At 32.5% G+C, this 15,417-nt stretch overlaps 2 protein-coding genes across 6 annotated transcripts in view; one reads left to right on the top strand and one right to left on the bottom strand.

Annotated features, from left to right (window-relative positions):
- LOC145292119 (biotin-dependent 3-methylcrotonyl-coenzyme A carboxylase beta1 subunit-like) overlaps positions 1–5,048 on the bottom strand; it is a 74,655-nt gene extending 69,607 nt beyond the window's left edge. The window contains exon 1 of the mRNA XM_080138227.1: positions 4,332–5,048. Coding sequence (XP_079994353.1) covers positions 4,332–4,911 — 580 coding nt within the window. The 5' untranslated portion in view covers positions 4,912–5,048. The remainder of the gene's footprint in view (positions 1–4,331) is intronic.
- LOC145292129 (DNA methyltransferase 1-associated protein 1-like) overlaps positions 4,486–15,417 on the top strand; it is a 33,083-nt gene continuing 22,151 nt past the window's right edge. For 2 of the 5 annotated variants that reach the window (XM_080138274.1, XM_080138248.1), the window contains exons 1-4: positions 4,486–4,619; positions 7,608–7,725; positions 10,367–10,452; positions 13,899–14,028. In XM_080138274.1, the coding sequence (XP_079994400.1) occupies positions 7,630–7,725; positions 10,367–10,452; positions 13,899–14,028 (312 nt within the window). In that variant the 5' untranslated portion in view covers positions 4,486–4,619; positions 7,608–7,629. Of the gene's footprint in view, positions 4,620–5,850; positions 5,978–7,607; positions 7,726–10,366; positions 10,453–13,898; positions 14,029–15,417 lie in introns of those variants that run through there. The other 3 variants (XM_080138266.1, XM_080138238.1, XM_080138257.1) reach the window with 2 other exon arrangements.

Here is a 15,417-nt window from a genome sequence, read left to right as displayed (position 1 = left end):
TAGTGATACTCTTCTTTCCGGTGCCATTTTTACCGAGTACTATAAATACACAAAAGAAATAATACGCGTGTTTGTTTACTATAGTAAAAGGGTACTTGTACAGTTTAATCAAGACATTAAAAAAATGAAAATATTGAAAAAGGTTGTATTGTACGTATCCGTTTTGGACTGAAGATCTCTGGAAAAAAACTTAACTTAATTTGATCGAGTAGTTTTTTGTTTTGTTTTTGTATTTACAGCGGAAAAACACGCTTTTATGACAGCACATTGAAGGTAGATATCTTTGAATTTTTTTTAACACACCACCGGGAGATAACTCAGTTTAAAGCGCCGACACTCCCTCCCCATCTTTAATACTAGCTTTTCTTCCTAAAAATCGAACCTTTTGCTCGGTATGATAAATTTTTTTTTCGCTGTAAAAAAAACAAAAAAAAACTACTTGATGAAATTAAGTGAATTTTTTTTTTTTTTGGAGAATTCATTCCATAATGGATACATACAATTTAAACTTTTTTCGATATTTCATTTTTTAATGTCTTGATTAAGCTGTACAAGTAAAAGAAAAAAAAAAGGCAAATGTATATTTACGCGGCGTAAATTATTTGACAGACAAAAATTGATAAAAATTACTATTTCCGGTCGGAAATAGTTGGTGCAGAATTAAAACTGTCTGCATTTTAGGTTTTGTCACACACCATTTCAATGTTTTAGGGGGTAACTGGTAGTACCCCCTAAAACATTAAGCGTGCTTAATTGAAAAAGAATAGTTTTCATCCTAAAAGTCATTTAGAGTTTAATTTATGCACATTACTTTGTTGACGGTTGTATAATCTATTTTTAAAAATACCCGCAGTGGCTATATAAATATGGAAAATGTAGTTGATGCCAATGTGGAAGGTAAAAACAGAAGTGATAAGAGAGAATTGACAAATTCAAGACAAACAGCAGTTCTGCAAGCATTGCTACAAAGGTCTAAAGGGCGCATCCTAGAACGAGGTGCAATCAAAGATGTTGCCACAAAATTTGGTATAGGAAGAAATACTGTAGGCAGAATTTGGTCATGAGCACTAGACAGTTTGTCTGATATATCGGTGCCAATGGATTCTTTGAACCGTCTGTGGCCGAAAAAAGAAGGACTATAGTTCACAGTTGGCAAAAATAAACACTATTCCCTTGAGAAAAAGAACCACTTTGAGGTCTACTGCTCAAGCACGTGGAATACCTAAGACAATGTTAATTGCAAGGATGAAAGATGGCGAAATTCGGGCACATTCAAATGCTGTAAAACCGCTTCTCATAATAGAAAACATGAAATGTTGCATTGATTTTTGCCGTTTGCAGTTGTATTTAAATGGAGGAACTTTTAGAGAAATGTTTGATGTCATACATATTGATGAGAAATGGTTTTACATGACGCAAAATGCAAGGAAATTTTATTTGGGCAAAGACGAACATGATCCTTTAAGAACCACTAAAAGCAACCATTTCATTACAAAGGTAATGTTTCTTGCTGCTGTGGCTCGACCTCGTTGGGATCCACATCGCAAATGTTACTTTGACGGGAAGATTGGAATTTGGCCATTTGTCAAACAAGAGGCGGCTAAACGTAACAGCAGAAACAGGCCTGCTGGAACAATGATAACTAAAGTCATTGATACAATCACGAAAATTCAGATTCGTGAATTTCTTGTTGAAAAGGTCCTTGTTTCCACCCGGAACAAATGGCCAAGTGGATCCATTGCACAACGAATCATAATTCAACAAGACAATGCTAAGCCACATGTACATCCAGCGGGCCCGGTGTTCAAACAAGAATCGGAGAGATTAGGGTTGAACATTGAACTGGTTAACCAGCCCACAAACCGTCCGGATCTGAATGTGCTTGACCTAGGTTACTTCAATACAATTCAATCCATTCAACACCAAAAGGCTCCAAAGAATATTGATGAATTAATTGAAGCAGTTGAAACCAGCTTTCAAGAATTAGAAAAATCAAAGTTGAACAACATTTTCCTGACATTGCAGGAGACAATGGAAGAAATAATTTTGGCTGATGGTGGCAACAATTACAGGCTTCAGCATATGTCAAAAGCACAGCTAGAAAGAAAAGGAAAACTTCCCACTTCAATTTTGATATCAGAAGAATTGAAAAGTAAATTAACACAATTGAATAAATAGTTAGATGTTTTAGCTTTTTGCATTATTTTTTTATAGTTATTTAATCATACATTGTAAGAATATGCGTACAATCAATTGTCAATTTAATTAAGTATAATTATTTGATTAACCTGTATTTCCTTTCAAAAGCACTGCCTTATAAAACTTGAAACTTTTATGCACAAAGTATTTCTGACCAAACTGGAAATTTTTGTGCACCAACTATTTCCGACCCGAGTTAGTATTTATTTTTATATAAAACACATTATAAGACCCTAAGGCTAAAATAAAACCAGAAAAATTTTAATTTTTTCAACATTTTTTTTATTAGACTAAATGTACAACAATCGAGACCATCATCTTGTTTTGAAAATTTGGCCTTTCTAAGGATTGCCAGATTGGCCTTTTTGAGGCCAAATTTGCCATTTTTATGCTCTTGCATGGACCATGGTTCCATGCAAGAGCGTAAAAATGGCCAAATTTGGCATCAAAAAGGCCAATGTGTGAAGCCTTACAGAGGCCAAATTTTCAAAGCAAGATGGCGGTCTCGATTGTTGTACATTTAGTCTCATAAAAACTGTTGAAAAAAAATAATAAAAATTAAAATTTTTCAGGTTTTATTTCAGCCTTAATGTGCTTTATATAAAAATAAATAATTTTTATTTTTGTCTCTCAAATAATTTACACTGCTGAAATACACATTTGCCAAAAATAAAAGAAGAAGAAGAAGAAAAAAGGGTAATCCGGAAGAAAGAGAGAGCCTCTTTCCTCCGTTTGCCGATAGGTGGCGTTAATGTCTATCCACCCAGTTACGGAAGCACAAAATGTATATAATGGCACCCTTGAAATAAAAATAAATGTTTTTGTTATATTTTAATTTTAAACATGTTTTTTTTTTTTTGCAAACATATTTAAGTTTTATTTTTCCATTTAAAAAAATTTTTTTTGTTGCTTGTTTATTTTCAAACATTTACGTTTTTGTTTTTACAATTCTTAGATGAAAGTGCAGAATACTTAACAGTACCTATGTACGTATCGTACCGCGCTATGTTAAATTCAAGTTTTTATTTCTCTTACCTTGAAGTTGAAAAGTTTATGATAAAAGCAATATTATGTTTAAAACAAAATCAATGTTTTTTTCACCCCCCCCCCTTATAAAAAGTATATAAAAATACGTCAATCTTTTTTTATCAATTATTTATTTTTTATATAGCATATTTTTTCACATAAAATGTTAAAACAAATGTGCCGTATCTTTACACCCTAAAAAATCCTTTAAAATGATCACTTGTGTAGGTGTGTTGAAAACGAAAATGAAGAAATTTTAGTTAAAAAATAATTTTTGTGCGATATGCACGCACAAAAATATGGCGACCAGTGAAAACAATACCGAATACACTGGATAATAAAGGTATTAATATGAGGAAAACTACTTGTCGCGAACAAAAAAATATGTTTGCAAAAAAAGAAAAACCGTAAATGTGTTTGGAAAAAGAAAAAAGAAACGTAAATGTTTCCAAAACAAACAACAACAAAAAAATAAATATGAAAAATGAAAAAAAAAACGTAAATGTTTGAAAATAATCAAGCAACAAAACGTAAATATGTTTGAAAAAAATAAAACTTAAATATGTTTGCAAAAACAAAAAAAAAAAACGTAAATATGTTTGAAAAAAAAAAATGTTTAAAATTAAAATATAACAAAAACATTTTTTATTTCAAGGGTGCCATTATATACATTTTGTGCTTCCGTAACTGGGTGGACAGACATTAACGCCACCTATAGGCAAACGGAGGAAACAGGCTCTATCTTTCTTCCGGACTACCAAAAAAAGTCTATCGCTTATAGACAACAAATATTGCAGCCATAACACAAGTAATCTAAAATATTCCTTTCGGAGTTATGTCCCCTGTGTTTAGACTACTACCGTCTACTTTATAACGTCAAGAAAAATGCGATTTTACCCAATTTTCTGCAAAAATTTCTTGTGACTAGAAATAAATTTCTATTCGATGATTTTTCGTAATTTTTAGATATATTACTATTTTCGGCATGACAATTAAACACGTAATGTTTTTTTTGTGCTTAAAATTGTACTTTAACAAGCACTAGCATTTTTTTTTAAAGAAACAAATGATGAATAAATGAAAGTTAAATATAAACTGCAACTTACCTGCTAACATTCCAGCCTGGGGGACATTTCCATATTCCATCCCCATTCCAGCCACTTGTGAAAGTTCCAAAAAAGAATCCTCATCATCATCATCCAGAAGCAACTTTATTCGTTCTCTTGCGAGAAGTTTTCGATGGAACTTGACATGTCTTTCAATGGCCCGGGCTCCACCCCCTGCTAAAGATGCTTTACGGACGGCTTCATATTCAGCAATCAACTGTCGTGATTTTGCAACGTTGTTTTGGTAATTCTTTGCGTGCGGATTCTCGATTCTTACCAACGAAGTCGGTAATTCAGAGAACTTTTGACGTTTTCTACTTCTTAGGAATTCTTTTGTTGGCTCAGCTGAACTTTGAGAACACCATCCCCTCCGTTGAGATAAGGACAGGTGGTTGTTGCAATTGCTAGATCCATCGCCATTAAGTCGTCCTTGCTTCGTGGTTGATTTTATTGTTTTATTATAACAACAATAAGATAAAAAGTTCAATTTGCTTAAGGGTGGAACTAAAAAAGTTTGCTTTTGTTTTGTTAAAGTTCTGGATAAAATATAACTAGTAGATAGTGATGAATTAAATAACATGTTGCCAGCGTACGAAGTTGCTAGTCCTTTTGTTAGTGCATATATTTATTAAGTGAACTAATAAATTTAAGCAAGCTGATATCGGAAGACAGAAGCGATTATGTTGTAAGGTCAAAGTTCATACAAACTTCAATTTCGTCGTGGCATAACACCGGTTGGAAACTTAAATAACAGAGCATTTTTTTTGTTTCTTAAATGTTTTGCTTTTACACGAAAATAAAATCGTGAATCAGAAGAACATGCGACTCTTCGTACGCGGCAAAAAGGTGTCTGGAAAATTCTATATTTCTTAAAAAAAATTAAAGAAACCAATAAACATTAAATAAAGTAATATATATTTTTATAAACAAATTCGTTGCTTGTGCACGTTTGCCACCGCGCTATATTTTATTTCAGGTTAAATTCAAGCTTCACGATATCTTTTTAAAAATCAAATTGTTAAAGTGGAAACACAGAATAGTTACAAAACACCCTCCCCTCCCCATGTTAAGAATGGCTTTCAAAATAATGTTATTATTTCAGCACGGTGGCACAAGTGCACATGCACAAGTACCACAAATTCAAAACAATCACATTTTCTTATTTTATGCAATAAATACTTAAATATAATTCAAATTTATCTCACACTGTTTGCAGCGGCCTTCAAGTCACCTGTTTATTTTTTTTTACTCAATAATAAAATAAACAGCAAAATTAATATATACCCTAAAATTAAATTAAAATACAGTAGTATTTAAGTGCGTGTAATGTATTTTTGGCTTATGTGATTATTCTCTTTTTAATAATGCAATTTATAAAGCAGCTATAACTTAAGTCAATACAAATTAACTGTGTTATCCTTTATATAAAGTTATGAATAGTTAAATTCTAAAAATAATTGAAAAAAAAAGAGCTTCAAATTTAATAAACCATCAAGTGCAAACCGGAAACCAAATTTCACTTTTTATAGGCAACTGTGTGTAAGAGTTACGTCTCTTTATTCCATAACACGGGTCATTTTTCTGGTCGTCACCGTACAATGTTTCAGTAAACGTCGTATAATCTGTGTAGGTTTCTTTTATTTACCGTAAGTATCGATTATTTATGCCTTTTAAACTTTATTTACCTTTAGTTGAATGCATCTAGTTAAGATCTGGAGATTTATATATACGTTTATGTAACTCTTAATAAATTATTTCTACGTTTTATTTTCGTTTTTATTTTTATTTTAGTTTCGACTCCAGCATGATTCTCTCAAATTATTTTAAGAGATCGGAATCATTTTAATTTAAAACATTTAAATTCTTTGTTCCTTTTAATACTTACTTTTTCTTACTATCTCGACGATTATAAAATTCAAAGTTTTTTTTTTTAAAGTTTATTTATTTTAGTTATTCGTTACCTTCATTTCATTTGAAACCGACCTTTTGTCGTGAGACCTTCTTCGTTGTTCCAGCAACGAAATTCAAACGTTGAAATATTGTATTGGTATCTACTGAATTGTCATGTCGCGGTAACGAAAATATCCAACAATTACGAAAAACGATAAGGTGGAAAAGTAATTATTAATGAAAACAGTTTTCGAAGAAAATTAAGTTTTGCTAAATTAGCCTAAGATTTTCGGTTTTCAGAAAATATTTACCTCCTTTTTATTACAGTAAGAGCCCTCCGATTTCGGTATTATTTTACTTTACGGCCCGTCTCATGTTCGTATAGAAAAAATATTTTTTTTGTAGATTTCAGTGTGCTAAAAACGATTCTGCAAACCGTTTCGTTTCTGTCGCAAAAAATAGTTATGATATGAAGAAATTACTTTTTTTGAAAAATGGGTGATCACTTTTCCATGTAAATTTAACTTAAAATGAGCACCCACTTTCTGACCACTTGAGAGAAGGGGCATGTTTTTTGTGTGTTTATTAGCTAAAAAGTTTTTTTTGTTTGATTTCTTTTGCATGGTATTAACCCCTGAACTCTAGGACTATTTTCCATTTCACAGCCTAGCCTTCGTTTACGCTACGTGCGAGCATAAACGAAGGCTGTTAAATGTGCATTCGCGTACCAAACTGGCACAGTGTAGTACTGGCGAAAATTTAAAATTAGACGAAAAACAAGTAGTTTTCCAAATATTTAGCCATGTAATTCTATATGTTATCACGGGTGGCCATTTTTTGTACGCGCAAGCCCGCGTATATTTTTGACACATTTAAGTCACTCCATTTAGATTCCACGTGTGTGGACCAACATATTATTTTCATTTATCATAATTTGAATACGTGCTAATGCAGAGAGTGATCCGCGCTATTTTTTAAATCGTATTTCAACGTTTAATTAAAGTTTTATATGTTTTTTATTCAATTGTAAGGTTAAAGTACAGAATAGGTACAAAACACCCTCCCCTCCCCATGTTAAAAATGGCTTTTTAAATAATAACGTTATTATTTCAGCACGGATCACTCTCTGCATGAGTACCATTGAATATACCTTAGGATAATAAAGGAAGAGAATCTCACATAGTCATTTGTATGTAAGCTTTGTGTTAACTGCCAATGCAAAAAATGTCTTCTATCATATGATCTTTTTTTGACCAATCACAGTTCTGTATCTTTCAATCTCTCCCTTTCCTTTCCCTTAAATCATACATTATCATAAATGCTTTTTGTGTTTTATACTTTGTTATGAAAAATATTTTTCTCATTGTTTTTCAACTTGTTATACAGTTTCCCTTAGGCTGTTGTAACCATGGCTGCAGGAAATGATGTCCGAGATATTTTGGAATTAGATGCAGATCCTCGTTACCTTCCAATGACCAGGAAGACGTTATTGGATGACAAAAAGGTAATTTAGGTTTAAAAATTATTTTTGTTGAGCTTTTTTTGTCTAATGGTGAATTTGTCATGATAAACTAAAAATAACTTTCAAAGAGCTATTATTTAAATCAATCTGATCACGCAAAATAATATTATAGGTATAATAGTAGTAGACACTAAATTCAAAACAAAATTTATAATAAAACTGGACGTCCATACGTCTGGTCTGAACTATATTTTTAATACAAATATTGTTGGGCAATAATAACCTACTAAGTAGAATTAGACTTAGTATAGAATTTAATACAATGTGAGAATCCTATATATATATATATATATATATATATATATGTGTGATTAGTTTTTTTGGAAAAAGAAATCCAGCAGAGTGCTCAATTAAAAGAAAAACCCAAAAAATAAGAGCGTATTTATATTTTGTATTTTGTATACAGAAAGTTGTTAGATGAGATAAGTCATTGGATTGTTGTTAAGTTCTCTGAGATGAGTATTGGTATTGGCTGAGGAGAGCTTGATATGGGTATCTAAAACGGTCCTAATTATCGGGCTTGAAACCGACGGTACCAATGACTTATCTCATCTAACAACTTTCTGTACACAGAATACAATATATATATATATATATATATATATATATATATATATATATAGTTGAGGCTTTTCTTGCTTTGACATTGATATTAAGCCTACTTTTTCTATTCAAAAATTATTAAAACGAACAAAGTTTGTTATTATTAATCTTTTAATAGATAACAGTAATCTGGCAATTGATATCAATAATATTAGTGTGTATATCTGAAATATTTTATTTAGATAAATACAAATGGTTTTACTATTTTTAATCCCAATTAATTTGATGATTATTAAATGAGGCACTCAGATCATTTGTAAAAGATGTTTTAATTTTATAAGTAACAGAAAACCTGTTGGAAGTTTATAAACTTGTGCATGTCCGAGTGCATTGTAAGATTTTTGTTATGAAAGAGAATCCCAGCATATTAAAATGACAATTTACATGAAATGGTGTACATTTTGGATATTCTTACCAATGTTTATTGGAACTGTTTATAGATTTATTACCATGTGTATCTGGATTTATCCACCAATGCTATAATTTAAAATAAACTATTATATTTTTGCAATGACATAATTAATATAAACATTGGTTGCACAACATGTTTTGCTGGTGCATACAAGTGGCACGTGATAGACGGTTGGACACAGGATGAGAGTGGGGTACACAAAGACCGAAATATCTCTTGCCTGAGTTTGACCATCCAGGAGATATTTCTTTTATTTTCAAAATTAAGTGCTTCATTACAACAGTATAATTCGCACTCACTGCAAGATCCACTCCCCTCCCAAAATCTTGGTTCAGCCATGGCCTTCGACAACACTCAGGTGACTTCATCCATGAAGCCATCGATCCAGCTCCACCACTTGGCTGGAAGAAACGTTGCAGTGGTTAACTTAAAACCTGGGTTGAGACAGTGAAGTAGAATGCTGCACTGATGCTGGGCCCTCACCTTTACAGGGTCTGTCGCTGGAACTGCAAATGACTTGTACTCATAACAGAAGCAGCCTTGAATAGCTGTGTCTGATCAGCCAATGTTTAGGACGTGATGAATGCTGTAACTATGACTTATCACCATAAGTGCCTTGTTGAATTGGAAAGCAATACTGGGACTGATCTTTGTGAGAAAAGTGATGTCTAAGATTATCTGCAGATAAGCCCCATGAATGGAGACTGTCTGGATGATATATTCAGTGGACATCTTGTGTGGTCAACTTCTGGGTGATCAAATCGTCATCACACGAACAAAGTCCAGAATCAATGGTGAAACGATTTCAGGAGATAAGAAGAGGAGGTGATCAAAGCTTTTGTCCCTTCTAGAGAAGGAATTGAATAGTCAACACTGGCAGCTGATTTTTCTTAAAGCTGCTGGGCAGTTAAGCCAGTGTGCCTCTCCAGACAGGTTGGGCCCAGATGGGGGCTCTTGGCTAACGGACTGTATCAATAGGATTTGTGTGTTTCGGTTTGAGTAGGCTCACTCTGCAAGTCTGCCATTAAACCTTGGAAAGGTGAGTACCACTTGTAATAGCCAAAGAAGTAAACATTTATTATTTGTTTACAAATTTGTTTTGTAGTTTTTGTTTTTGAGGGAGAATTCCTTTGTTGCAGGGCTGATTGGTTTGGAGAATAATATTTGACCCGCATAACAACTGGAATGATAAACAGTTGGAGCAGTGACACACAAGCTCATGTTCATATTAATCACTAATCATCATTTATTTGTTTCTCTATTGATTATTATATTGTACCTAATATATAGTAGTGATGTCTGAAGTAAAAAAAATATGACTTGAGTGCCATTAGCTAGAGTCAAAACTAGAGATGTACCAATTATCAAATTGGCTGATTACCGATTAATCGGACAATAGGTTTTCCTGTGCTGATTTATCAGCAAATTATATTGCCATACATGATGCTAATATTATATTGACATACATGATGTTAATATTAATTATAAGTTGATTTCTGTTTATGCTTTCACACTTTAATTGTTTTATATCATTTTATCAATTATAATCATGCTCTCGTTGAACTATAAAAACATTTATCTTTGTTTTTTTTTTCTCTCTCTTTCTAGAATAAAAACAAAAAGAATGACCCCACTTTTAAACGGCCTGAAGGGATGCACAGAGAATTATGGGGTCTTCTCTGGACAGACAACAAGTAAGTATAAATACAGGAAATTTTACTCGAAAAAGAACCAACTTTTTAAACTGCAGTTTAACATATAAATACAATTTAAGTTTCATGCCTTGTTAAAAATTCTATTTCTTTTAAAAATGTGTTTTTTTCTGTCGAGCTATTTTGTAGCCTTTTATATTAAATGAAACTTTGCACATAGTTTTTGTAAATGTGCAATTCACACTTTTGTATGTTCTTGCCTGTGAGCAATCATGTCTTTATACATGCACGGATGCTGGTCTTTCATTCTTTTCTACATCATCTTTTGATGTGTAGGCTTGGATCCTCTCGTAGTTGTCGATCGCTTCATCTGTTTCGCTAGACAAACAAAACTACTCATGCATGAAACACAATGGAGACTTTGCTGAGTTTTCAAAGGTTTTATTTAGACTGAGAGTTTACTCATTGGGGGAAAGATTACCTTGCTAGAATTAATTTTTAGTCTCCCGACAAAAGGAGAATGGACCTGTAAATTTACCCTTGTCCATCCATCCGTTTGTTCATCTGAACTTTTCTCAATAACAACACCTTGAAATTTTTTAAAATTTTACACAAACATTAAACATGATATGAGTAAAAAAAGTAACAGAACTGATTTTCTGGGAAAACTCCAGTTATCTCATTAACCTTTAAGCCGTTCCCTTAAGTAATCCAATTTACCAAATGTCCACTACTAACGATTACTATGATATTTTTCCATTGCCTACCATACACTCATTAATCCTTATCCTCGAGTGGCCTCTGAGCCTTGATAAGTGGGGACTCCTTTGTAAAAAAAAAGTTGAATGATGAATACTGTGAGAAGATTGAAAATCTCCATACACCACCCATTCAAAACAATAGTTAACCTAGAAAATTACATGATTATCGAGGCCAACTCCCTTTACCAGAAACATTACTCATGGAATGTGAGGACTAATTGGGGAAAGTGAGAGTTATGAGGCTCTTTTTTTTTTATAAGAGGGGTCACCACATTATCAAGGCCCAAAGGCCACTCAGGAATAATGGTTAATGGTATACGGTAATCATCAGGACAACAGTGTAGTAATCGTTAGTTGTCGGAATTTGGTATAATTTGATTATTTAAGGGGGCAGCTCAACAAAAACTTGTTTACATTGAACTTTAAGGCAACCACATTGTAGTTAGCTGGAAAGCAGACCAGCGGAACACAGTTCCACAGGTGGGCAGTAGGTACATATAGAGAGTAAGGGAAATTGTTGATAGTGGTTGTAGCTAGTCAAATGTTTTTTTTAAGGGTGACAAGGGTGAATCATAGATTGGAGTTCAGACGAGCAGTTGCCATGAAAATAACAATAGAGCAGACGCAGACTAGCAACATCTCTTCTGTGAAAAAGAGGTTGCTGGGAAGAGAAAAGGGCATCCCCTATTGGGTTTCAAAGCTGATTTTGAATTCTGTCAATGCAGGATAGAGGGGTTCAAACAGCTTTTACCCAGATAGCTTGGAAAAAGTGTTTTGCAATGTTTATGCGATGTATAACATGGCATCACATTCAAAGAGGAAAGGTTTTTCTTTTGAGAAATGCTTGGGTTGTCGGTGGTGAGAGTCTGCTGATTTAAAATCTGAAAGGCACAGTGAAACGAGTTCATCATTGATGGTTGACTTGAGAGAATCTACGAAATGTGTTTTTTTTATTATTTGTTTGTATGAGGTTTTATGATTGATGGCTTTTTGTCCAGAAGAATTCCGTTATATTAAAAAAACAAATAAAGAAAAATCTGTATGATGTATGTGCCCATGACAAAACGAAAATATCATATTCTAAAAATCATATAAATTGATCAGTAGTTTTATTTTTATAAAGAAAATCATTTTTAAGTGATTAATGGCAATTTGTAGGCATTACAATGTAAATCTAGTAAATATGAATAATTGTTGCATTATCTCATTTTTTTTTTTTTTTTTTTTTTTTTTTTTTTTAGGTTGTTTTCAAAATAGCAGACAAGATAGCTGCTCTTTGTAATGTTCGAGGACCAACATGTTGTAGCCTCAGTCGTAAAGCAAACAAAGAATAGAAAAGAACTTTAACTTGCTTTTTTTGTTGTACAATGACATTTATTTCCTCATTCTCTCATTACCACTAGGATGACCCTCCTGTGATCTTGAATGTTATCCTCATCTCTAACATGATCTTTTTAAGGTCTTCATTTTTTCCCTACCGGTGCTGCATTTCGCATGCATTCTCTTATGTATGTCCATGCTATGTTATATCTTCATTTGATTTTCTAAAAATAAAGCTGCTTAATCAATATGTGATTTTTGGAATTTGCTATTTTCATTTCACTATGGATACATACATGGTAGATATTTTTCTTGGAACACGGACATCAAATCTGTTGCCAAGGTGACTGGGAAAATCAGGGCTCTACATTTTGTGTGAAACAGTCGCATTTGTGAGTGATTTTTCCAAGTGACGACTAGAAATAATGAAACGCTTATCTCTTGGCGATTCTATTTCTTTCACCGACAATCTTCCAAAGCTCACTACTGAATAAAAATATCTTTTCAACTTTTTTTTATATAAAACGAACAAAGTTAAATTATTTAAGCAATAAAAGTTTAATAGAACAATATAATCTTTTTTTTAACGAAGGCTGTTTAAAAAAATATCTGAAGAAATTAGAATGTTTATACCTTCAAGTTTCAACATAAAATTTGTTAATTTAGAATTACACTTATTTAAAAAAAAAAAAACACAAAAATCTTTGATGTACATACTCTTCACAGAACTAAGATGTCATATTCTAAAAATCATGTGGGTTTGGCTAGTGACTTTTCCATTTGGCTAGTTAATGAAAATATTGTTGTCAAAGGTCAACTAAACATAAGTTTGTCCGGAGAGCCCTGAAAGAGAAGAGACATTGTGAGCCTGTGTCTGCATTATCGTTATTTTTATGGCAAATGCTCGTCTATGGTCCCCTCTCGCCAAACTTTCACAAGAAACACTCGTCTAGCTGAAAACACTATCAATAATTTCCCCCTACTCTTTATCCATGCCTAAACCAACTGTGCCTCTGTGGAACTTTCTTCCATTTGCCTGCTTTCCAGCTGACTACAATATGGTTGTCTTCAAGTCTAATGTAAACAAGTTCTTGATGAGCCGTTCCCCTTAAGTAATCCAATTTACCAAATTTCCACTACTAGCAATTACTACGTCACTGTCACATTGACCATTGTACACTTATTAACCCTTTTCCTCGAGTGGCCTCTGGGCCTTGATAAGTGATGACTCCTTGTAAAAAAAAATATGGGGGAATTTTGGACAAGAACCAATCAATGTATATAAAATATTGTGGAAGGTTTTAATATTTTGTTGTTTTTAATTTTTCTCAACAAATGAAAATTTTAAAATGAAGTTCTTTTTTTTCTGTTTTTACTTTTATTTTTATTTCTTTTTTTTGTTTCTAGATACATGAAAGATTCTCCCCCCATTTTGCCAACTGATATGAACCTAGGTTATAAGCAGCTAAAAGCTAAACTTGGCAGCCAAAAAGTCCGTCCATGGAAATGGATGCCTTTTACAAATCCTGCCCGAAAAGTAAGGTTTTTCTCTGACTTCATGCATTTACATCCCGACAATCACATATTCGTTTCGCCTTCATTCTCGGGTTTTCTTTTAATACTTGGGATCTTGTAGATGTATATTTACTGGAAAAAAAGGAAGAGTACATCTTCACAAACTCATTACTAAAATAATTAATTTTAATTCAGTTAGTTTGAAGATATCAAGGAGCCCCCTCTTGAGGTTAACACTTGATTTCACTATGCGTTAAATTTATATCCAACGGCTCTTTTAAGATGTTGGATGTTGTCCCCTTAAGGGCTGCTATTTGTATTTCACTGGAGTCTGGTCTTCCAAGGATTTTGTATAAATATAGTTTTAGATTTTTTTTCCAGTTGCTCCTACAACAACCGGTATAATGTTTATTTCTTTCAGGGATCATGTTGCTTTCATGTTATTTTGATAAAACTTCTATCTCTCTACTTTTCGCTATTTGTCTATCTTTCTCTCCCCTACATCGCCCTGTTTTATCTCTCAATCTCTCTTTCCTCCACCCAGCCAATTACTCTCTAGCTGGACAAACAAAGACAACTCTCTTTACGTAATAGATTTCTCTAGGAATGAATTGGCATTTTTTTTTTTTTTTTTAATTAGTAGATTGACAAGCCCTTTCCTTCTCCAACGAAGCCAGAGAATTATAAAGATTTTTTTCTAAATTTTAGATACTATTTATTCAGGGCAACGCTAATAAAGAATATGCCAACTTAATGGGTGTTTGTTTTGTTGTTTTTAACTTTTAGAGGAACATGTAAACATGCACACAAACAGTTGCTTTTTATATAATAAATAAGCACAGATGAAAATTGCATTTCAAGTTAAAATTCTTCAATATACTTCTGTATCAGGCAAAAATAAGTATCCTATCCAAAAATTAGAAAAAATTATGAAGTAGAAATTTAATCTATAACACTAGTCGGACCTGTGAAAATTCCACAACGTACGCTTTCATATGTAATATATTGATGCTGGCAGTCTGTGGATGTTCAGTGTAAATGGAGATGCCCTTATATTATTGTAGCTTTTTTGTTAAAACTATAAAAGTATTTATCTAAGCCATCAGGGACGTCTGATGTAGCCCAGTGGTAAAATAAGCTTAAGACTTTTCTGTCGATTCTTATATATTATAAAATTGCGATTTAAAAAAAAAAAAAATATATATATATATATATATATATATATTCATATGACTTGGGTGCATCAGCTTGAATTGAAACTGAAACCAAAACTTATGAAGAAAATAAAAATGTGTGTGTATGTGTGTATATATATATATATATATATATATATATATATATATATATATAAACTTGAGTTCCTTCAGCTACAATCAAAACCAAAACTTATGAAGAATTCTTTGTAAAATTA

Source organism: Euprymna scolopes, chromosome 2 (assembly GCF_053919585.1).
Source record: "Euprymna scolopes isolate OS-2025 chromosome 2, ASM5391958v1, whole genome shotgun sequence".
NCBI lineage: Eukaryota > Metazoa > Mollusca > Cephalopoda > Sepiida > Sepiolidae > Euprymna > Euprymna scolopes.
The sequence above is the reverse complement of the archived record's forward strand: the minus strand, read 5'-3'. Positions and strand labels throughout refer to the sequence as shown.